A 25,422-nucleotide genomic window follows, 5' to 3' on the forward strand; every position below is an offset into this window, starting at 1 on the left:
AGCAGGCTCCCCACTGAGCAAGGAGCCTGACTCGGGGCTCGATCCCAGGATCCTGGGACCACGACCCGAGCTGAAGGCAGCCACTTAACTGATTGAGCCACCCAGGTGCCCCATGAAGCTGTTTTTTGTTTTGTTTTGTTTTGTTTTTTTAATGAGTCTGCTCAAAAATGAAAGAAAACAAAAACAGCCAATTATGGATGCATTTAATAACATAAGTGACTCCCAGAAATACCTTTACTGGATGGAGGAAGCCAGACAAAAAGAGCACATACTCTGTGTTTCCATTTATATAAGATTCTAGGAAATACAGTCTGATCTGTGGTGACAGAGAGCAGATCAGTGGTTCCCTGTGGCCCGGGCGTGGGGTAGGGACAAGGAGGGGCAGGTGGAGAGAAGACAGGAGGGGGCCTGGAAAATGTAGGGAGCTATTTATTACCTTGATTGTGGAGATCCGTGTTTCCTATGCAACTTATCACATTCTACCTGTGTAGTTTACTGCATGTCAATCACACCTCAGAGAAGCTGTTTAAAAATAATCCGTCCAGGGGCCCCAGTGGCTCAGTCAGTTGAGCGTCTGACTCTTGGGTTTTGGCTCAGGGCATGGTCTCAGGGTTGTGAGATCAAGCCCTGCTTCGGACTCTGCTCAGCACTGAGTCTACTTCAGATTCTCTCTCTTTCTGCCTCCTCCTCTCCCCGCTCTGCCTCCCTCTCTCCCTGCTCACGAGGTCTCTCTCTCTCTCTCTCTCGAATAAATAAAAAGAAAATCTCAAAAAAAAAAAATCATCAGTCTGGATGCTGGGTGGAGAAAGGCTTGGGGGGGGCAGAATTGGAAGGAGAGGAACCATGAAAGGTGGCGGTCCTTAAGACTGGGGTAGCAACCATGGAGGGAAGTTGATGGAATGAAACACACATTGAGGAAGAACCCATAGATCTGGGGATGGATACTGGGAGTTGGGGGAAGGGTAAGAAAAGCGGTGATCTTTAGGTTTTTTCCTTGAGCAGCTGGCTCTATGTAATAGTGCCATCAACAGGGGAAGGAGCAGGTTTAGGGAGTAGGGAGAACGTCGTGTGCCATTTTGGAAAAACCAAGGGTTGGTGAAATGCCCTCGCAGAGATATTCGGCAGGATATTAAGGACGTAAGGCTGGCCCTTTGGTATAGGGCTGAATAGTGAAGGTAAAGTTGGGGGGGCGCCTTGTGTAAAACCTTGGATGACACCACAGAGCAGGGAGTGTAGATGAAGAACCCCTGAGTGGTTCTTAAGAATCACCAGGGAGGCCAGGAGATCATGCTGGGGTGGCAGACGACGGGCAGGCATGCCAGGACAGGAGCTTGCACAGAGGGCAGGCGACTTGAGTGCTGGTGAGCCAGAGAAGGAGAGGGCGGTATGCACTGGCTACAGTGACATGAGGGTCCTTGGTGACAACAGGCACTTTCTGGGGAGTGGAGGGGATGGACCCCAGGTTGGGGTGGATCGAAGCCCACACAGGAGGTGAGGAAGTGGGGTCAGCAGGTGCAGGGCACTTGGTAGATGTCTTGGGAGCAGAGAGATGGGAGGTCACGGGAGCGGGTATGAGGTCAAGGTCGTGTGTGTGTGTGTGTGTGTATATGTATATTGTGAGATGCAAGAGAGCAGCACACGTTTGAATGAGTTGCGGGGAAGGGCAGTCCCAGAAAAGGGAATGCGGCAGGGTAACTCCTCCTTGTGAAGATGGGGGGATGGACTCCAGCGCACGAATGAAGGGCTTGCCTTGACAGCTGAGAGGGATGGCTATTCCTCCGTGCAGCGGAAAGGGAGAAGGAAGATCAGACACGGACGTGGTTCTAGATTCCACCATGAGAAGCCAGGGAGTCTCAGAGCCGAGAAGGTGGCGGTCACGGGTGTGGTGCATGGCGGGCTATGCTGGAGACGAGTAAGGCAATCATACCCCAGGGCCCTGGGGACAGGCTGCCTGGTGATGGCACCCTTGCCTTGGGGTTGTGGTTATGAATTTAAGGTGAAAATGGCCAAACTGTTGATGTGAGGGGGTTTTTTTGGTTTGGTTTTGTTTTTGTTTTTTTCCTCCAGCAACATTTTTGGTTGCTTGGGTGCAGGTCGAAGAAGCTGGAGAGTCAGGTTCTTTCTGTTCCCAGGGGAAGGAGAGGAAAACCAGCAGGGGGATGACAGCGGGGCCCCAGGGGCCCCAGGGAGGACGGAGGCATGCTGAGCCTTGGCGGGATGACGGCAGGTGGCAGGGTGGTGACAGCAGAGGGAATGGCCACATGCAGATGGTCACGGGGCACGGGCTTCACCGAGTCAGGGATTTTGAAGGACTTGCTGGATGGACTTGGGGGCCGAGGTGGCCCGACCAAACAATGTCGTTGGAGGCTCTTGGTCTCTGGAGAAAGGCTTCATAGGCTATGTTTATGTAGCATGATGAAGGAATGATGCTTTGTCAGCCGTCTGGAGCCTGTCTGGTTGGATCCGGTTTCTCGTGGTTTTGTTTTGGAGTGCTGCCTGGACAGGCCTCTGACCTTCCTCCTAGCTGACCATGACGTCCTCTCGGCCGGCCTCCAGGCATCCCATTAAGTCCTAACTGACCACCCACTCTAACGGGAGGAATGGTCTGGAAGTGACAAGGGAGGGCGAGGGAGACCCTCCACACCTTGTGTGTCTGCAGCAGGTGGGGCGTGGGGGAAACACAGCTTCGTCTCCAAGGCGCACAGGGGAGGCGGCTTCCTCGTGTGGGGCCGGCTTTCAGCGCGGGCAGGAAGCAAGAGAACAGGGAGGAGAGGCTGAGGACCTAGGGGACCGGCCGCGGGAGGGGACAGTGAGTTGGCAGAGGCAGAGAGAGCCGAGACTCGGGGTAACTAGGAGGCCCGTGCTCTCCGCCGAGGGACCTGGCAGTCTGACGTAGGCAGGACTCTCAGGGGACTAATTTGCCAAAGAGCAAAGAAGCCTGGAAAATCTAGCCTTCCACAGGCCGAGTGCGCGGAGCCGTCCATGGTGGCTTTCTGCGGGTGTTGGGGACCAGAGGGCTCTGTTGGTGAGGTTCTGGGGCCTGGGGCCCTCGCAGTCAGCTCCCCCGCTGTCGCCAGACTGTGGGAGGGGGCGCTCCTCAGCAGAGCCCTTGCCTGTTGTGAGGGAGCTGAGCCTGGCCGAGAGGAGGGGGCTCCTCCTCCCTCCCCCTCTGCCAGAGGGCTGAGCAGGCACACTTGACCAGAAGACTGTCCCTCATGGGGTTCTTTGCTTTGCGATGCACGAGGCCCACAAGTGACTTGCTGTGCACCCCTTTCATGCCTCTCTTATGGCAGATGCTCCTTTCTTTCCATATTTCCCCGTTCAGATTCCAGAGAGCACGGGTGCTTCGCCCAGCTAAGCTCGGGCTCCGGCCATGCAAAATTGCCAGGCATGGATGCCTGTCCCTGAGCTGCTCACTGGGCCAGAGGAGAGGTCACACGTGGCTGCTCAGGGCTGGGGTACAGGATGTGTCTGGCTGGGAGAGCAGTGTGGGGCAGTGGGTTTTCCTGTTCCAGTAATGGGCACACACCCGGAGGGCCTGATGCCCGCAGAGCAGGGGGGCAGGAGGGCAGGGGAGCAAGGGTGGCGAAGGCTGAGCAGACGTGGGGGCTCAGTCTGACTCTCCTTCCTCTCTCTCACAGCACCGATGTCTTCATCTGCACGAGCCCCATGAGGACATACAAGTATTGTCCCTACGAAAAGGTAAGATGTGCAGCATCCTCTCACCTTGACCCCATGTGTTGCGGGTAAGGGGTGCTGGCGCTCAGCACACCCTGGGGGGAGGGGTGTGGACCCTCACAGCACCGCCTGCGGCAGCGGGGGTGGCTTCATTGCTGCCTCTTCTCCCGTCCGTCCCTCCTGTCTGTGCCCGACTCTCCTCTCCCAAAGACCTTCGCTAGCACCAGTCTGACATTCCAGCATGTTCTCTGCAGGGAGCCTGGTGAGGATGCCAGGTTCTCTGGAAGGTGACCATGGCCACGGTAGTGAGCGATCATCTGCGAAGGGCGAGGCAAGGAGAAAACGTGTGGCAGGAGGCGCCGGAAGCCACCCAAAGCCAAACCCAGACGTTATGTGTGAATTTATTTATGCAAAAGTCTTAACAAAGGTGTAATGGTTACATTGCATTTGGCTTCACACTCATGCCCTCATCTTCATTGAAAAGAAATAGAATTACGTAAAACTGAGGCTTTTGTGGAAATTGGGAACCAATTCCATAAATTCCTTGGTTGCCAAGCCCACAGGAAAGGTGTGTTGTCCAGGAGATGGGCATTTGCACCAGAGGTGGGTTCAAGGGAAGTGGGAGCAGCCTTCCCAGTCCAGGAAGGCAGGACTGGGGGCCCCACAACCCCTCTGCTCTGGGCTGGGGGTGGGTTGGGCAGAGCTCTCTCAGCATAGACCTTTAGGCACGAGTTTTCTCAAGTGTGTTCACATGATCTCTCTCTCTCCAACTCCACAAAATGCACAGTCTGCCAACGTTTAATGCCTTTGGTGTGCGTTGACTGGAACGGGGACTCCCTCTTACTCAGTAGTTAAAAGCGGAGTTTGGAGAGGTGCTTGGCGGCCTCTGAGTCATCGCATGCTCCCGCGCCCATTTCCTGTGTCTTGTCACGGGAGTTAGCTAAACTTAGGGGAGTTAACGACTTACCATCAATAAGTGTGGAGTGAGGACTGAGGCTTGGTCCTCCCTGGTCCTAGGTTTCTACTAGAGCAGTGATCTGAACTCAGGTCCCCAGACCAGTGGGATCCATGTCCCCCAGACACTTGATAGAAATGAACGTTCTCTAAACCCTCCTGAGAACGTCTGAGCTGCCCGGTGTGTTTTAACAAGTCCCACAGGTGCACCCTTGAGTGTGAGTGATTGTCGAGCTGGAGCACCTGCTTCTGCTGTGGTTGTAGTGGGGCCAGTGCTTGTTGGGGGAAGAGGGATACGCTGGTTGTCATCCATGCATTTCTGAGGATCCAGGTTCCATCTTTCTGCCCACAATCCCACACGTGCAGTTCAGCCCGGGGCTGCTCTCTGAGCTCCAGACAACTTGAACCCGATGCGTCTGTCACTGGGCTCCTGACGTCCTGGTCCCACGTCCGTCCCTTCCCTCTCGGTAGACTGGCATTGTACACCAGCCTCTGAGGCTGAAAGCCAGGGAGCCACCCTGGTGACACCCTTCCTACCCCTCACACCCAGTGCATCAGCAAGTTGTGTGTCCTGCTCAGAGTACGTGGTGTCTGCCTACTTTCTCTCCATCACACCACCTTTGCATTTCTTCCCAGAACCACTAAGAGAGCCTTCTACACTGCCTGTTCATCTCATTTCCCCCCAGAGCCAGTGAAGGTCTTTCCTAAAGTAGATCATGTCAGCCCCCTACTAGAAAACCTTTTAACAGTTACCCATTGCACTTAAAATGGAATTTTAAAACATATACATACACACACACAAACTCCTCGCCAAAACCTGCAAAGCCCCTCCCAGCCACCTCTTGCATCATCGGAGTTCCTGATTCAGCCTTCATGATGTTCCATGTTCCTGTTTCTTGAACATGCTTTGTACCCCTAAACCTGTGGGGCCCTCTGTGTACCTCCTTCCTCCTCATCCCTCCGGCCTCACTCAGCTGCCCCAGCCCCATTTCCTGACCATATCTTAAAGCTTACAGCCTTGCTGTTCCATCCATCAGCCCTTGTTTCCTGTATAAACACTTGAAATGGGTTTGCATCTCTGTCTCTGTCCTGTTACCTGTCTCCCCAGTGGACTGCAACCCCCACGAAGGCAGCGAGCATGTCTGTCTTGTTGGTCCCGGTGCCGGGCATGCTGTCAAATGAATAGATTAATTAGCTCAACAGAGACTTATCAAACATACCTTAGTAAGAATGTTTGCCATTTATCCAATGCCTTTGATGTGCCAAGCTTTATACTTTTCTGATCAGTACAGCAGTTCCCTGTGAAACGGTACCCCTCTGGTATGATGGAGGAGGAAGGAGGCTGTGAAGGGCAAGGCAGCTGGTCTCCTGGGTCTAGTGATCTACAGGTGGTGGGGCTTCGTCCTGACGCATGCATCCCCGAGCCTGCGCCCTGTGCCCCTCCCACGAGCCGCGCATGCTCACTGCCAAGGGTTTGGAGTCCAGTGAACACGTGGGAAGAGGATATCACTTGGGACTCCTAAGATGCGGCAACAGGAATGGCATCCCGCCAACTTGAACAAAAGTAGAGTTTATGAGGACGCTGTTGGCTTGCCCAGAGAATCACAGGAGAATCTGAGGGAGCAGCCTCTTGACAAGGAGGTTGGGAGCCAGAGCTGGTAGGCGGTCTCCCCAAGCATATGTGCTCGCAGAAGACCACAGCCTAGTTCATTCTCCATCTTCAGGTGTCTCTGCCTGGGATTCACGTTCCCAGGAGGGAGGCTTACCAGCTGAGCTCAGGTCACACTCCCAGCCCTTGGCCAGGGGAGGGTGGGCATCCTGACTGACATCCTATTAAGGACAGGGATCTTTGCAGAGAAAAATCAAGGGGCTGAAATCAGAGGAAGGGGCGCAGTGATAGTGGATGGTGGATGCCCTGACCGAAGGCGGGGGGAAAAACAACAGAACCCCAGCTACAGACCTACCACTTAGCGTTAGAAACGCTGTTGGCATTTTGAGGTGTTTCTTTCTAGTTTTTCTTTGATGCATATTAAATATAATACATATATTTTAACAAAACTTGAAACTCATGTAGCTTAGCAACCATTTTCTCCTTAATGGAGTTTTAGTCTTTTTTCTGTCCCCAAATATTCTTCAAAAACTTGATTGCTAAGAGCTGAAGTCATCTTGTACCAACATCTTCGTGTGATTATGTCCATAGGACAGATTCCAGGAGATAGAATTCCTGGCTCCCACAAGGAAGGCACATCGTGACACTCTGCAGGGAGGGGCATATACTGTTGTCACTGTGCTGGTGGCCGGCCGAGCACCCTCCCCACTCAGGGGCCAGACCGGCCACCAGGTCAGTCAGTGGAGGAAGTGGGACACTGAACAAAGACATGAAGACAGCAAAATGCAGAGTATGTTTGAGGAACTTTGGGTGAATTGTGTTGGCTGGTGGCCCTAGAGCCTGTGGAGTTGGGATCAGTTTGGGTTGCAAGTGTCTCTCCCAGCCATGTTTTCACCTCCCCCAACCCACATACATTGGAACTAAGTCAGTGGAGAAGACAGACGGAGGGTGTCTTGTGAAGAGATGAAAATAGCCCCAGCCACCTCTTCTCCCACCATCCACGCACCCTCCCATCCCTAGTAGACATCGTGTCCTTGGCTAGTTGGGGCTGGATGTAGATGGGGGCTGACGATTGTTTTGCCTGGTACCTGTGGTGGGGGAGAATTGGGGCTGGTTCTCAGGACATCAACTGAGGATGGATGTTTTGCTCTCATGGTGGTCTCAGTGGGGGCACAAGACCAGACCTCTCACAGAGTTCTTCCCTCTGCTCCTGCCCCCCAGAGCAGCATCAGCCTCGGGCAGCCGAAGTGGGAGTTTTTCTCCTTAGTTGATTCCTCTCGAGACCCAGTCAAAGGAGGGAACCTAATTGCTAAGAGTTCAGCTTCTTTATTATACCTAAGGAGTCAGACTTAAGTGCTATTCAGTTTATCAGAACCTTCTTTCTGGCTGGAGCTTGCTGACATTTTAAAGCCAAACTGGCTCGGTAGTAGCTAACTCATGAGTTAGTAATATATGCAAGGGCTTCACCTGTAGTGATCCATTAGCCTTCATAATAGCCCTTTGAAGTAGGTGCTATTATTATCCCCATTCTACAGATGAGGGAACTGAGGCACAGAGAAGTTAAGTCACTTACCCAAGGTTGGCAGCAAGACATGGTGAGTCAGGGTTGGGCAGTCTGGCTCCAGAGCTTGTGCTCTGCACCTCTGTGCTATGCTGACCCCCTTTTCTGATTCCACCTCACTCAGAACTTAGCACAATATTACTAGTTTATCCCCCCAAGAGATTTTTTAAAAATCCATGTTAAATTCTCCATACTTGAGCATAACATTTTACTGTTCCTTTCCCTCATTCCACAAGGTGAGTGATCACAAGTGGGATTAAACAAGACGCTTGGATGTAACAGTGGGACATGTTCTTTTCATTTGAAGTCTGGTCTCCTGATGATGTCTTCCAGATGCTGTGTTTGGATTGAAGAATAAATGTTAAACATTTCTACCACATCATCAAGCCTCTTCACTTAAACTCAAGTAAAAAAATGTAGATAATGAATTAAATTTCATCACACCTTTCACACCAATTTGTCCAACTGCTCCCAAAACTTGAACCTCTTTTAAGACGTACACTAAAAGGTGCATCACTTTCTCTTGCCACCAGCAGAAACCATAGATACTTTTAGGAGCAGTGAGAGCCACACTCCAGCCTTCCAGGAAATTCCTCTGGTGGTACCTCCCACTTTGTGTGCTACCCAGTGTCTAAAACTGGGGGTCATGCTATGTTTTGGCTCAAACTACTATTTATAAAATAATTGGCAGTTCATGGTAATTGGCATAGGGTTTTTTTGTAAGATGATGGAAACTTCTGGGGATTAGATAGGCAATCGTTGTACAACATAGGGGATTACTTAAAAAAAAACACTGAAATGTGAACTCTAAATTGCTGAATTTTATGGTATGTAAATTATATACAAAAATGACTATAAAGTGAAATAAAAGGAAACAGCCTTTTATAGTATAGAAAACTGATACACTAAAAAAAAAGAGATCTCAAATAAAACCAGAAATGAGAGAGTTAATGCAACTGTGGTTGATACCACAGAAATACAAAGGATCATAAGAGGCTACTAAGAATAATTATATGCCAACAAATTGGACATTGTAGAAGAAGTGGATACATCCTAGAAACACAACTTTCTAGGACTGAATCATGGTGAAATAGAAGATCTGAACAGACCAGTTACTACCTAGGTTATGGAGTCAGGAATCAAAAACTTCCCAACGAGTAAAAATCCATGACCAGATTACTTCACTGGCGAATTCTGCCAAACATTCAAAGAAGAATTAATCCCTTTCCTCCTCAAACTCTTCCAAAAAATAGAAGGGGGCTGGAGGGACTCTTCCAAACACATTTATGAAGCATTACCATGATACCCAAACCAGACAAGAATGCCACAAAAAAGATAATTCAAGGCCAATATCCCTGACAAACAAAGATGCAAAATTCCTGAACAAAATATTAGCAAAGTGAATTCAACAATACTTTAAAAGGATCATACACCATAATCAGTGGGATTTGTTCCAGGAATGCAAGGATGGTTCAACACCTGCAAATCAATTAATGTGATAAATTACATTAACAAAACAGATAAAATTATATGATTATTTCAATGGGTGCAGAAAAAGCATTTGACAAAGTTCAACATCCATTTTATTATTTATTTGTTTGTTTATTTTAAAAGATTTTTTTTTTGAGAGAGAGAGAGAGAGAGAGTGTGAGCAGGGGGGCAAGCAAAAGCAGATGGAGAGAGAACCTCGAGCAGGCTCCAGATTGAGTTCAGAATCCGACATGGAGGTCAGTCCCACAATCTTGAGATCATGACCTGATCTGAAACCAAGAGTCAGTCGCTCAAGCAGTTGAGCCACCCAGGTGCCCCTGAACATCCATTTTAATTAAAAAACTCTCAACAAAGCAGATACAGAGGGAACGTCCCTCAACTTAATAAAGGTCATACATGATAAATGCACAACTAATATTATATTTAATGGGAACAACTGAAAGCTTTTCCTCTAAGATCAGGAACAAGACAAGGATGTCCACTCTTGCCACTTTTATTCAGTATAATATTGGATGTCCTAGCCACAGCAATTAGGCAAGAAAAAAAAAATAAAAAGCATCCAAATTGGCAAGGAAGAAGTAAAGCTAGCACTATTTGTAGATGACATAATATTATATATAGAAAAATCTAATGACTCCATCAAAAAACTGTTAGAACTAATAAATTCAGTACAGTTACAGGATACAAAACCATACACAAATATCTGTTGTATTTATTTATATTAATAATGAACTGTGAGAGAAGTCAAGAAAATAATTCCATTCACAATTGCATCAAAAAGGATAAGATATTGAGGAATAAATTTATCCCAGGAGGTGAAAGACCTGTATACTAAAAATTATAAGACATTAATGAAAGAAATTAAAGAAGACAGAAATAAACATAAAATATTTTGTACTCATGGATTCATTCGTTAAAATATTCATACTACCCAAAAACAATCCACAGATTCAGTGCAATCACTATGAAAATTTCAATAGTAACTTTTACAGACCTAGAGCAAGCAACCCTAAAACTTGGAAGCACAAAAGATCCCAATAGCCAAAGTAATTTTGAGAAAGAAGTATAAAGCTGGAGGTGTCACACTCCCTGATGTCAAACTATATTACAAAGCTATGGTAATCAAAACAGTATAGTATTGGAATAAAACAGTCACATAGATAATGGAACTAATAGAGAGTCCAGAAATAAACCCATGTATATGGTCAGTTTATGACAAAGGAGCCAAGAATATACAATGGAGAATGGACATTCTCTTCAAGAAATGATGATGGGAAAATTGGACAGCCACATGCAAAAGAATGAAACCTCTATCTTATACCATGTGCAAAATTAACTTGAAATGGATTAAAGACTTGAATATAAGACCTGAAACCATAAAACTCCTAGAAGAAGAATAGGTGGTAAGCTCCTTGACATAGCTCTTGGCAGTGGTTTGAACCTGACACCAAAACAAAAGCAACAAAAGCAAAAACAAACTAATGGGACCACATCAAACTAAACATCTTCTGCACAGCAAAGGAAACCATCAACAAAATGAAAAGGCAACCTCCTCAATGAGAGAAAATAATTACATATCCTATATCTGATAAGGGGCTTATATCCAAAATATATAAAGAACTCATACAACTCAATAGCAAAAACCACACAACCCCAAAACCAAACAATCTGAGTAAAACCTGGGCAAAGGATCTGAATAGACATTTTCCAAAGAAGGTATACAGAGGCTAACAGGTACATGAAAAGAAGCTCAACATCACTAATTATCAGGGGAATGCAAATCAAAACCACAATGAGGTGCCACCTCACGCCTGTTAGTTTGGCTGTTTTCAGAAAGGCAAGCAGTAACAAGTGTTGGTGAGGATAAGGAGGAAAAGGAACTATTGTGCACTGTTGGTGGGAATATAAGTTGATGTAGCCACTGTGGAAAACAGAATGAAGTTTCCTCAACTTATTAAAAATAAAACTACCATATGATCCTGCAATTTTGCTTCTGGGTACTTATTCAAAGAAAACAAAAACACTAATTTGAAAAGATATATGCACCTCTATGTGTACTACAGCATTATCTACAATAGCCAAGCTATGGAAACAACCTAAGATGGATGAATGGATAAAGAAATTTTGTTATTATCTGCAGAGGAATGTGATTTCATCCATAAAAAAGAATGGAATCTTGCCATTTGTGACAACATGGATGGACCTCGAGGGTATTATGCTGAGTGAAATGACAAACGGAGAAAGACAAATACTGTATGATGTCTTATATGTGGAATCTGAAAACAAACAAATAAACGGGTTCCTGGGTGGCTCAGAGGGTCAAACATCTGCCTTCAGCTCAGGTCATGATCTCCAGGTCCTAGGATCAAGCCTCATGCTGGGCTCTCCGCTCAGTGGGGAGTCTGCTTCTCCCACTCCTTCTGTCTCTCTCCGGCCTGTGCTCTCTCTATCTCTCTCTCAAATGAACAAATAAAATCTTTAAAAAAAAAAGATAATAAAAACAAACAATAAAACAAAAGAAAAAAAACCCAAACTTATAAATGCAGAGAACAGATTGGCAGTTGTTGGAGGTTGGAGGTGAGGGGTGGGAGAAATGGGTGAACTGTTTGTTTTATTTTAATTAAATAAAAATTTAAAAATATAATAGAACTGCAAAGGGAAATAGATAAATTCATAATTCTTACAGAGACTTTAATATGCCTGTTTTAATAGGTGATGGAGTACGCAGACATCCCCCACCCCAAAAAATCAGTTGGGATGTAGAAGCCTTGAACAAGCATTGGCAACCAGCTTGACCAAGTTGGCATTTATATAACATCTCACACAACAACAGTAGATACCTGTTCTAGTCCAGTGCACACAGAACCTTTAGCAAGATAAGCCGTGTTTCGGTATAACAGATATGCGAAAAGCCCTTGAATTATATACTTTAAATAAGTAGATTTTATGGTATATGAATTATATCTAAAGAAATTTGGCCATTCAAATGGCTGATAGTTCCAAAACCAACTCTATTCTTCTGCTTCGATGTGGTTATTTTATCATCTTAATTGGGTTTGTGGACAGAAGTGCGTGATAACCTGTGCAGGATCCTGGGTCAAGCCAATTACCCTGAAAATCTTGGGCTTAATGGCACCATTTTCCACATCTTCCACTAAGTGAAGTAGACTGGTAATGATGACACCTGTCATTGGGTAATGGCATGTCCCCACCATCTCCCAGGATTTGCATCCCTTCCCTCATTTGAGGCTCGTTTTGGGATCTGCTCATCTGAGCAGAGGAGGACTTTGGGAGAAGTCCACCCAACATTTGAAGAGCAAGACCATGTCTTACTTTGATATCTTCATTTCTGAGCCATGGGGACCCACATGGCTCTGAGAGAGCTTTGAGGAGGTGTCAGGGAGCTGTTCCAGGCCCTGTCACTGCCCTGGATGTTCTGCCCCCTGTCCTTTCTCAGCACCAGCCTCATCACCACCCATACACCCCCCTTTATCATCTTCACACTGAATTCTTCACTCCTGCAGTGGCCAGTTTTATGAACTTGCTGCTCATAACCTATGTCTTGAGAGATCATCTCCTGTGAGAGTCCTTCTGGTGATTCTTTTGCTAACATGTAGTTTGGATTCAGTTTCAGTCATTTTGACAGATTCTGATTTAGGAATGGCAACACTATTTTATACTTGGATAGCTCTACATTCATCTGGGCTGAACTATTTTATCCCCCAAGTATTTTTAGGAACTGAAGTTGTAATCAGGTGAATAATGAACAATGCCTCTCTTCCAAAACAGCAGCTAATAAATGTAATGAAAGATGCTTGCCCAAGCCTTGACTTGCCCTTAGAGGTGTCCCTCAGACACCTGACCCTGCTGAACCCTGGCTGAACCTGAGCATCACACTTTCACTTTTGGGTCTGTGGACCTACCTGTGAGCTGCTCAACTCACCTCTCTGGGACTTGGCTTCTTTGTCAGCACAGTTGTAGTAATATCTTCATGGGCATTATTAAAGAAAATTGACTGGAAATCAAATTGCATTTTATAAATATATCAAGTCAATACATTATATACTTTACACTTGTACAGTGTTACATGCCAATCATATCTCAATAAATGTAAATTTAAAAAACAAAGCTGAAGAAGAAATTTGCACAAACCACCTAGCACTATGCTTTATAGCAATAGGTGTCATCCCCTTGTTTCTGTTTGTCCCCAAATGCCCCTGCCCAGCAGTAAAGAAAGAATGCACTTCAACACACATCTCTCAAACCAGAAAGTCTGGACAATTTTATGGTTGATTAGTTTTTCTGCATTCTTGGATCCAAGTTCTGTATATAGTTGCCTGTTGTCTATACAGTTGTCTATACAGTTTGATTACAACTGTGTTTTTAAAATAATAAATACTAAGAAGGAAGGAAGTGCAGCCAGCTATAGATGTTTCTCTCTCTAATGTTTCTTGATTTTCCCAGTTTTCTTTGATAAGCCATTACTTTTGCAATAAAAATGTAAATGCTTTTTTGGTTGGCATTCATTCAGCAAACATTTACTGAGCAATCTGCTACAGTGCTTACAAAATGCCCCATTGCTGCTTTAGGAAGATAGGTGGTTATCACTGCTTCACAGGTTCTGTGGTCACCCAAGAGGAGGAGGCTAGGGTCAGCTTCTTGGGGAAAAGAAGAATTAAGTTGAGTCATGGAGATGAGAAGACAAAGAAGTGGGAGAGCAAGCTCTGAGTGGTGGGAACAGCATGCAAAAAGGCAAAGAGGAATTCCAGGGATCTTGGTGTGGGTATGGGGTGTGCAGGGTTAAGGACAGAGAAGGATGGGAAGGAGATGGTGCTGGCGGGGGTGGGCAGTTGGGTTGAGAGGGGAGAGGCTAGAAATGAGACTAAGAGTCAGGGCCTTTGGTAATCAAGAGTTTGTACTTCAGGCCACAGGATCTGAGAGGCTTTTGAAGGATATTTATGCAAAGCTGTTGTAATGGGTGTCTTTGAACACTCACTGCAGTGGTATAGGGGGTTCATCGATGAAGCCACATAGAACTTGCTGCAGTGACCCAGATGGGCTATAAGGAGGACCCAAGCCAAGACAGTGACAATGACCCACACAGGCTTAACTGTTACCGTGGGGATGACTTGAGAGGCTTCTTACACCCATGGGAAACAGTGAACACCCTAGAGACACATGGGCTGTGGAGGTGAATAGAAAGCTCCCTGAAAGCAAAAACCTACAGTGAACTTACACATACATAGAGCCCTTAACTTTATTAAGAAAGAAATTACACTTCAAGTGCTTTTTTTTTTTCTTTGCTATTAGGGATAATTGTTTAAAAATTATAATAATTAGTATTAGGTAAATGTTTGCATTTTCAGATATGGCTGATAGAAGTAAATATAAAACCTTTCTGGGTGGCAATTTAGCAGAGATCTCAAATGCCTTAACATTTGCCTTTATTGCTGTATTTTTTGCATTGTTTATTAAGATATAATTGAAACTCAACAAATTTACTTCCTTAAAGGGTAATCACCACCACAGTCAAGATAGAGAAAACGCCCAGCACACCAAAATGCTTCCTCTCGGGCCCCAGTCATAGGGGGACCCACACTGTTGTGAGTTTTGCTTTTAGGAGGTTTGCCAGGTTCTCACAGTAAAGCTCAGAGAAAAACAAATTCCCTTGTGCTTCCGGCAGGGGGAAGAAAAAGTAACTATTTTGCAACATGCCAGGATATTCTGTTCTTCTTAACAAGGCCTGCCTGCAAGAAAAACTTTTAAAAAAGTCTAAATTGCTGCAATTTCATCAGAACTTACCTGACCTTTCATCCACCCCATTTAGCTATCCTATCCCACTTAAGAGGGAAGTATTGTGAAACACAGGTGAACCTCAGAATCCAGGGGCATGGGCTCATGGACAGACTGAGGCCTCCTCACAGGATTGGAGAACACTGCCCCTTTCCCCACATCTCACCACCACATTGCTAAAGGTCTGTTCACTACAGTTCCTTCTACGTAGTACATCCTGTGTGGCTTTCAGGAAAAGTTACAAGGCATACTAAAAGGCAAAGAACAGAGTTTGTAGAGAGAGCAAACAAGTCTAAGAAAGAATAAAAAAGAAATGCTGGAGATGGAAACACTGTAACAAATGAAGAATGCCTTTGATGTTCTTGTTAAATAGACTGGACACAGCTGAGGAAAGAATCTCTGAGCTGGAGGATATCCTGGTAGAAACTTTGTAACTGAAAAGCAAATGGGGAAAGGAGGATAAGAAACCAAAACTAAAACTCCAGAGTATCCAAGAACCATGGGAAGGTATAACATACATGTAATAGGAATACCAGAAGGAGAAGAAAAAGAGACAGGAACAGAATACTTGAAGCAATAAGACAGAATTTTTCACCAAATGAGTATCAGATACCAAAGCACAGATCCAGAAAACTTAGAGAACACCCAGCAGGATGAATAGGAAAAGCAAAACAAAACAACCCATACCTAAGCATATCATATTCAAACTACAGAAATCAAAGATGAAGACAAAACCTTGAAAGAAGCCAGAGGAATAAAAATCCTTAGTTGTAGAGGAACAAATTAAGAATTTTATCTGAGTTCTGCTCAGAAATCATGCAAACAAGAAGAGAGTAGAGTGAAATATTTAAAGCATTGAGAGGAAAAAACCCAACCAACCTATAGTTCTTTCTCCAGGAAAATCCTCTTTCAAAAGTGAAATAGAGGGGCGCCTGGGTGGCTCAGTCATTGAGCATCTGCTTTCAGCTCATGTCATGATCCTGGGGTCCTGGGATTGAGCCCAGGGGCTCCCTGCTTAGCGGGGAGTCTGCTTCTCCCTCTCCCACTCCCCCTGCTTGTGTTCCTTCTCTTGCTGTGTATCTGTTAAATAAATAAATAAAATGTTTTTTTTTAAGTGAAGGAGAAATAAAGATGTTCTTGGACTTTCAAAAATAAATTGTTGTCCATAGACCTGTCTTGCATGAAATTTAAAAGAAATTCTTCAGAGAGAAGAGAAATGATATGTCAAAAGCTCAAATCTACATCAAGGAAGAAAGAGCACTAGAGAATAAATGAAGGTAAAATAAACATTTTCATTTTTAGTTCATCTAACAGTTTTTTCAGAATAGCATTAGCAACAATGTATTTGATGATTATAACTTCTGTGCAAGTGAAATGAATTGCAGCAATGATATATACATGGGATGGGAGGGAGAAACTAGGAATCTGTTGCTATTTTAATGTACTTTCACTGTCTGTGAAGCAGCACACTGTGTTTTTGAAAATGGCCTTGGGTTAGTTGTAAATGTATACTGCAAACTCTGGGCCAACCACTCAGAAAAGTAAAAAAAGAAACAGTACATGATTCTTGATATGCAAAGAAAGGGTAGAAAGTGGAATCATATAAAATACTCAGTTAAAATCATAAAAGTCAGAAAAGACTGGAAGACAGAAAGGCAGAGTCAAAAATGGTAACAAATACAGCAGATATTAATCCAACTATATCAATAATCATTTTAAACATCCATGGTCTAAATGGTCTAAATTAAAAGATTTTGATAGTGGATCAAAAAACCAAGACCCACATTTATGCTGTCTGCAAGAAACACAGTTTAAATATATAGACATAGACAGATTGAAATTATATAGATAGAGAAAGAGATATCATGCTAACACTGTCAAAAGAAAGTGAGAGTAGCTATATGAACTTGAGACAGAACAGAGTTCAGGCCAAAGAAAATTATTATGGATAAATAAAGGCATTATATAATGATAAAGGTGTTACTTCTCCAAGAAGACATGCTAATCCTTAAAGTGTAAAGTGTATCCATTTAACAACAGTGTCAAAATAGGTGAGGCAAAAACTGATAGAACTTCAGGAGAATTCGATGAATTTACTATTATAGTTGTAGACTTCAACATCCCTTTATCAGAAATGGACAGATCCAGAAGGTAGAAAATCAGTAAAGATATGGTTGGATTCAATAATGCCATCAATAAACTAGATATGATTGACATATATAGACTACTTTATCTAACAACAGTAGAACACATTGTCTTCTCAAGCTCACATGGCACCATCATCCATCAAGGTTGACTACATTCTGAGCCACAAAACACACCTTACAAATTTAAATAATAGAAATCATACATGTGTTCTCAAACGAGACACCAGTAATAGAAAGATAGCTGGAAAATCCAAAAATTCCTGGAGATTAAACAACACACTTAAAAATAACACATGGTTCAAAGAAGGAGCTCAATAGAAAATAAGACAAGTATCTAGAACTAAGTGAAAATGAAAACAACTTATCAAAGTTCGTGGGGTGCAGTGAAAGCAGTGCTTAGTGGACAATGTATAGCAAAGTCTGGATGACCTTGGACATGATGATGGCTTTTTAGATACAACACCAAAGGAACAAGTTATGAAATAAGTCATCGATAAGATGAGCTTCATTAAAATGAAAAACCTCTGCTTTGCCAAATATGATGTCAAGAGAATGAGAAGACAGGTCACAGACTGGGAGAAAACATTGGCAAGAGACAACTGACAGGCAACTGTTACCTAAGATATACAAAGCGTTCTGAAAATGACAAGGCAATGGACAGCCTGATGAAAAAGTGGTCTTAAGACCCCTAATGAAAAAGTGGTCTTAAGACCTAAACAGTCACCTTATCAAAGAGGATTTACAGATGGTAAAGAAACACACATAACAGTGTTCAATATCCTATGTCTTAGGTAATTGCAAATGAAAACAACAGTGAGATGCTACTGTGCACTTATTAGAATGGCCAAAATCCAGGACACTGACAACACCAAATGCTGGAGAGGATGTGGAACAACAGGAACTGTCCCTCATTGCTGGTGGGAATGCAAAATGGTGGAGCCACTTGGGAAGATAGTTTGGCACATCCTTGCAAGACTAAACCTGCTCTTAACTGTATGATCTGCTAATCACACTCCTTGGTATTTATCCAGTTAAGTTGAAAATGTGTGTCCACTCAAAACCCTGTATACAGATGTGTATAGAAGCTTTATCCATGATTGCCAAGACTTGGAAGCAACCAAGATATCCGGCATGGGTAAATTAACTGTGGTACGCCCAGGTAGTGAACTATTTTCAACACTAAAAAGAAATGCACCCTCAAGCCATTAAAAGACATGGAGGAACCTAAATGTATATTACTAAATGAAAGAAGCCCATCTGAAGAAGCTATAATACTGTATGATTCCAGTTATATGACATTCTGGAAAATGCAAAACTATGGAGGCAGTAAAAAGATCAGTGGTTGCCAGAGACTAGTGGGGAGGGAGGGATGAATAAATGGAGAGCAGAGGATTTCCCAATTAGTGAAATTATTCATGGCGGATGCATGTCCTTTTACCTCTGTCCAAACCCAAAGAATGTACAACACTGAGAGGGAACCCTCATATGAATTATGGACTTTGTGTGATAACAATGTGTCAGTGTAGGTTCCTTGAGTGTAACAAATGCCCCACCCTGTTGTTGGATGTCAGTAAGGGGGAAGTTGTATATATTTGGGGATAAGAATTATATGGGAACTCTCTGTACTTTGTGCTCAGTTGCTGTGAACCTGAAACCGCTCTAAAAAATAAAATTTAAAAAATAATGTGTGTTTGTGTCTTTTTCAATCAGTCTTTTTCCCTGTACCTTCCCTTTCTGGGTATTGTTGGTATGAGTGAGCTACTGATGTGTTCTCCATTGCTATAGTTTTGCCTTTTACAAAGTGTCATATAGTATGGACTCATACAGTCTGTCCCTGGCTTTCATTTAAAGACATAATATTTTTGAGATTCATTCATTGTTGCTGCATATATCAGTAGCACATTCCTTTTTATTGCTGAATATAATTCTACTGTATGACCACATCATCATTTATTTATCTGCTAGTGGATGGACATTTGGGGGTGTTCCCTGCTTTTGGCTTTTATGAATAAAGTTCCTATAAACATTCAGGTCCACGTCTTTGGGTGGATGTATGCTTTCATTTCTCTAGGGCAGATAGAGTGGGATTGGCTGGCTTGATAGATGATAGATGATAGATGTGTGTTTAGTTTTTAAAGTAACTGTCAAGCTGTTGTTAAAAGAAACTGTCCCATCTTGCATGCCCACCAGCAGGGCATGGGATGTCTAGCTGCTTCACATTTTTTAAAAAGATTTTATTTATTTTTTTGACAGAGATAGCACAAGTAGGTAGAGCAGCAGGCAGAGGGAGAGGGAGAAGCAGGCTCTCTGCCGAGAACGGAGCCTGATGCGGGACTTGATCCCTGACCCTGGGATCATGACCATGACCTCAGCGGCTTAACTGACTGAGCCACCCAGGCACCTGCTGCTTCTCATTCTTATGTGCACTTAGTATTATCAGTCTTCTTTACTGCAGCTGTTTTAGTGGGTTCCTCATGATATTTCACTGTGGTTTTGATTTGTGTTTCCCTAACGACTAGCGATGTTGATCATCTCTTATGGGCTTATTTGTCCTTTTTGATAAAGGGTTCACATTTTTATAAAAAAGATTTTATTTATTTATTTGACAGAGTGAGAGAGAGAGATCACAAGTAGGCAGAGAGGCAGGCAAAGAGAGAGGGGGAAGCAGGCTCCCCACTGAGCAGAGAGCCCTATGTGGGGCTCGATACCAGGACCCTGGGATCATGACCTGAGCTGAAGGCAGAGGCTTAACCCACTGAGCCACCCAGGTGCCCCAAAGGGTTCACATTTTTGACCGATTTTTCACTAGGCTGTTTGTCTTAGTTTCAGTGGGGGGAAATCTTTATTCTAGATACAAGTCCTTTGTCAGATGATGGTTTTTTTGTGGCTTGTCTTTTCATTTTCTTATCCATGGCCTTTGAAGAGCAGCATTTATAATTTTGGGTTTTGTATTTAGGTTATGGTCCATTTTGAGTTAATTTTTATACATGGTAGGAGTTAAAAATAGACGTTTTAATGTGTGTGGTTTTATGTTTTGTTTTTTTATTTTTTTTTGCCCAGGGGTACCCAACTGTTCTTCTGTTGGAAAGCCTTCCCTTTCTCTGTTGAATTATCTTGACATCTTTGGGTCTGTTTCTTAAATATATTCTGTTCCTTTGATCTAAATGCCTATCTTTTTGTGAGAACCACTCTTTCTCGGTTACTGTAGTTTTATAGTGACTTTCTAAAAAGATTTTACCTGTTTATTTGAGAGAGAGTGATAGACAGCAGAAGCGGGGCAGTGGGGGGAGGAGCAGGGGAAGATGGAGAAACAGACTCCCCGCTGAGCAGAGAGCCAGATTCCCGAGCTTGATCCTGGGACTCCAGGACCTAACCTGATCCAAAGGCAGACACTTACCCATCTGAGCCACCCAGGTGCCCCTTTATAGCGACTCTTGAAAACAGTGTGAATTCTCCAGCTTTATTCTAATTTAAAAAATTGTCAGGGCACCTAAGTCGGTTAAGCATCCAACTCTTGGTTTCAGCTCTGATCATGATCTCAGGGTCAGGGGATCCAGCTCCACATCGGGCTCAGCGCTCACCCCAGAGTGTGCAGGAAATTATCTCCCTCTCCCTCTCCCTCTCCCTCTGCTCCTCCCCCGCTCACACTCTCTTTCTCTCTATAATAAATAAATAAAATCTCCAAAAAAAAAATAAATGATGATTGCGGCGAAGTGCATATAACATGGAATGTATCATCTGAACTGTTTCTAAGTGTGTAATCATCCTATTTCATATTTTTGGTGCTATTATAAAAGGTATTATTTCCCCCATCTCTATATCCAAATGCATAGAAATATAAGTGGTTATTGTGTGTTGACATTGTATCCAGCCACACACACACACACACACACACACACACACACACACCCTATATCTTCTTTTTCCATTCATCTGTCGATTGACATCTGGACTCTTTCCATATTTTAGCTCTTGTGGACATCACTGCTATAAACGCTGGGGAGCAAGTGCCCCCTCGGATCACTATGTTTGAATCCTTTGGATAAATACCTAGTTGTGCAATTTCTGGGTCCTAGGGTAGCTCTATTTTTAACCTTTTGAGGAACCTCCTTCATATGGTTTTCCAGAGTGGCTGCACCAGCTTGCATTCCCACCAGCAGTGTTAGGGGGGGTTCCCCTTTCTCTGCATCCTCGCCAGTATCTCTTGTTTCCCGACTTGTTAATTTTAGCCATTCTGACTGGTGTGAATTGGTATCTCATTGTGGTTTTGATTTGTATTTCCCTGATCGAGTGATGTGGAACATTTTCTCATGTGTTTGTTGACCATTTGTGTGTCTTCTTTGAAGAAAAGACCTTATCAAAGTCAGCACCCAAAAAACCAAAAAATCCAATCAAGAAATGGGCAGAAGACATGGGTTTCATATCTCACAGACAAAGGGGTCCACAAGAAATTGGGAATTAAGAAAACAGCCAGTCCTTGGCCATAGGCAGTTTGTGAAACGGAGCTCTAATAGATAACCAGGCTGACTTAGAACAAGGGGTCTCTCTCCACAAGGCCTGCGAGGCCCCACGGGACCTGGCCTGCCCCCCACCTCTCTCTTTCCTCCTGCTCCTCTGTTCTCTGCACTCCAGCCACTCAGATAAACACCAAAGTGTGTTCCTGCCCTGCACCGTTTGCATTTGTTATTCTCTCTTTGTGGAACTTTCTAGACCTTTAATACCCAGTCTCCGCTGTGTCATGCCCAGTCAATGGCAGGTGTCCCTTCTTAGAGAGGCCTCCTGTGGCCTCCCTCTGTCAGAGCTCCTAGCTGTATTCCTTCGGAGCCCTCATCCCACCTGAACTTGGTTGCCTGTTTCTGTGCCGTGTCTCCTGCATTTAGAGCACATACTGTGTGAGAGCATCTCTCCCACACACCATGGGCTCCCATGTCCAAGTGGATGCCCAGTAGGCACTAGTGCATAAGAATGGAATGCAGAGAGCGCTGCCTGCTGTGTTGGCTGTGTGACGCTTAGATACGGTGATGGGTGGTGAGTGTTTGCGGAGTAGGTATGCTGGAAACATGGACCCCAGGCCATGACTGCCTCCCACCATGCTGTCCCACGCCTTTGTGTCATCTGATGAACTGCTTCAATGTGTCTTCGAGCTCTGTCCCCCCTTGCCTCTGTCCTTGGAGCCCAACAGAGTGCATACACATGGGGAATGGAGGAGGCACTCCTGGCATGAGTGTTGGATTGTGTAGACCAGGCCTGGGCAGATGGTGCCATGTAGGACTGGAGCTGTGGGGACATGGACAAGTCACAGCATCTCCAGAGTGTCCGTTTGCTCTGCTGCCAGTGGGATCATCACAGATCCTAGACAGCGGCCCTTCTTCCTGGAGAAAGCCTGGTTGGGCCCCCGCTCCCTTTGTGTCCAGGTCTGATGGCACTCTCTTCTCCCCCTACCTGTTTGTGTTCCAGTATGCCTGGGTGGAGAAGCACTTTGGCCCTGACTTTCTGGATCACGTCGTGCTGGCCGCAGACAAGACCGTGGTCTCTGCCGACCTTCTCATAGACGACCGGCCAGACATCACAGGCAAGTGGCCTGCGGCAGGTGAGGAGCGAGCGTGGAGCTGAGAGTCGCCAGGACAAACAGCACATGGGGCTGGCCTCATGGCCCCATCCTGGGTGGTCCCCACTTGGTTACCAGCAGCGTAGTGGGCCTCCAGCCTCCAGCCCAGCACTGACCACCTTCCCTACCAGGAAGACAAGGCTGTTCTCAGCATCCAGCCTTGGAAGGGGTTCTCCTAGGAGTCAGGAGAAGCAGGTCGTAGCTCCTGGGGTAACTCATTGGGTGGCCTGGGATGAGTCCCTTTATATCACTAGGCCTTGCCCTTCTTATGTAAAATGAGGGCCAGACTGGCTTCCAAACGTTTGATTTTAGCCTCAAATCCATTTTCCCCCCAAGAGCAATTTGGAGTGAACCTACTGTATAAAATGGAAATGCAAAGCATAATTTTTTAAAAAAAATTTTAAAAGATTTTATTTATTTATTTGACAGAGATCACAAGTAGGCAGAGAGGCAGGCAGAGAGAGAGGAAGGGAAGCAGGCTCCCCGCTGAGCAGAGAGCCTGATGTGGGGCTCGATCCCAGGACCCTGGGCTCATGACCTGAGCTGAAGGCAGAGGCTTAACCCACTGAGCCACCCAGGCGCCCCAAAGCATCATTTCTTTAGTTGAAGGTGGTTTTGGAATTGTATTTATCTGTTTTGCTTATAGGTGACTCCTTCCCAACAAACAAACAAACAAACAAACAAAACTTAAACTGACTTAGAAAGGAGAGGGGAAATTTATCAGCACACCTACCTGGCAAGGTGAGGTAGGAAGGCTTTGGGCACGATGAATCTAGGGGCTCAAACAACATCAGTGCAAATTCAGTTTCTTTGTCTCCCAAGTCTGCTCTGGTTTCTTTGTACACAGGCCAGCTCTCTCCTCTCGGCAGCCATCAGCAGTTTTGGGGGTAAATCCTATTCTTTTGGACACCTCAGTGGAAGATTCCAGAATATTGCTTCCCTAATGGCTTTTGGAAGCGTGTCCATCTCTGCACTAGTCACAGTGTCCAGAGGGGAGAACTCATGGGTGTGCCCTCTTGTGACCTCCCAAACCACGTGGTTTCACAAGGAGAGTCAGAGCACATGGCGGGTACAGGGCCCTGAGCCGCTTCCATGTCCAGCCACAGGGAGTGGGATGGGGGCGGGGATGGGGGCGGGAGGTCAGGCCAGAACGAGAGGTGCAGGAGCAGCACCGGCTTGCCAGTGTAGACAGGTGGACATGAGGGATGGGAGCTTAGGGGGGCTTGTGGGGCTCATGGCCAAGAGCCGGGAAGCTGCGGGAGCTGGCCCTGGCTGGGGCGGGAAGGCTGAGCCCGCCAGAGGGGACGGGCCAGACATTAGCGGGGCTCAGCCTCTGTGCCGGCCACCACGGCGGCCGTGGTGGCCGGCACAGAGGTCCCCATGCGCTGTGCCTCTGCTGGGTACAGCCCTCCCCCACCCCCCGTGCTTCCCATGGACCAGCTCCCATACTCCGGGACACCTGCCAGCTCAGTCACCACTTTCATGATGGGGAAGAGGACATGTTTGGTACTCGGGGGACTGAAGCGCTGCTTTCCCACCCACAGGGGCCGAGCCAAACCCCAGCTGGGAGCACATCCTCTTCACGGCCTGCCACAACCGGCATGTGCAGCTGCAGCCCCCCGGCCGCAGGCTGCACTCGTGGGCAGACGACTGGAAGGCCATTCTGGACAGCAAGCGGCCCCGCTGAGCTGGACTGTGCTCTGGCTTCTCCAGGGGGCCCTGTACCTCAGATCTCCCAGCTCAGGGCCCCAGTGGAGGTGGGGGGCACCTAGGACTCTGGCCCCGGGGTGGCGGGGGGCTCCCTTTCACATGGCTCAGGCCCACTGCATGTCTCCCCGCTCTCCCCAGCCCTGCCAGGCCTTAAACTGATATCGGGGCAGGGCTGGCTCGCCCAAAGGCCCTGGACAAGACACGTCCAGCCAGGCAGCTCAGGCCGACCTCAGGCCATGGCCAGGCTGGGACTAGGGGCTCCAGACCTCAAGGAGCGGAGGGCCGGCAGGCCTCCCCCTGTCCCTCAGGGAAGTCCCCCCATCTGTGGCCCCTCGGCCAGGGAGCCAGCAGTGAGGTGCTTCCGGGGTGAGAGGGCTACAAGCAGGAGCAGATGGGACGAGCCCTCACATTCTGGGCCGCAGCCCCTTCCTCCCCTGCCCTCCCACCCGGTCTCCGTTCCCCCCGGGGACCCACCATGGATTCAGCAAACACTCCCTGAGTTCTAGGGCATGCCAGGCTCTGTGCTGGCACCATAGGCTGCCCGGCCTTGGACCCACTCAGAAGTTTCTTGTACCCGTGTCCCGGGGGCCCTGCTCTGGGCCCAGCAGTCAGCAGCCTTGAACATTTGTCAAAAGCTGGCAAAATAAATGGGTTTCAAGTGTTGCCCCATAACGTGGCCCCCTCTAGTCCCTGCCCTGACATCCTCTGGCATCTGGCCCCCGGGCACTGCGCTGCACATCTTGTAAGTACTTGGGTGGCCCCCTGCACCCCTGAGGGGGCTGAGCAAGGTGCGGCCTCACTGCCCGCTTCGCCACGGGTGCTGCTGGGGACCGAGGAGGAAGTGGCTGAAGGAGGAGCTGGCGGCCATGGT

General features: G+C 46.1%; 1 protein-coding gene across 1 annotated transcript in view; it reads left to right on the forward strand.

Annotated features, from left to right (window-relative positions):
* Window positions 1-25,185, forward strand: part of LOC111139273 (5',3'-nucleotidase, mitochondrial) — a 37,622-nt gene extending 12,437 nt beyond the window's left edge. The window contains exons 3-5 of the mRNA XM_022491511.1: window positions 3,642-3,702; window positions 22,691-22,805; window positions 24,386-25,185. Coding sequence (XP_022347219.1) covers window positions 3,642-3,702; window positions 22,691-22,805; window positions 24,386-24,528 — 319 coding nt within the window. The 3' untranslated portion in view covers window positions 24,529-25,185. The remainder of the gene's footprint in view (window positions 1-3,641; window positions 3,703-22,690; window positions 22,806-24,385) is intronic.
* Window positions 25,186-25,422: the final 237 nt, after the last annotated feature.

This window comes from Enhydra lutris, unplaced genomic scaffold, assembly GCF_002288905.1.
Source record: "Enhydra lutris kenyoni isolate GAN:26980312 unplaced genomic scaffold, ASM228890v2 scaffoldscaffold97, whole genome shotgun sequence".
Taxonomy (NCBI): domain Eukaryota; kingdom Metazoa; phylum Chordata; class Mammalia; order Carnivora; family Mustelidae; genus Enhydra; species Enhydra lutris.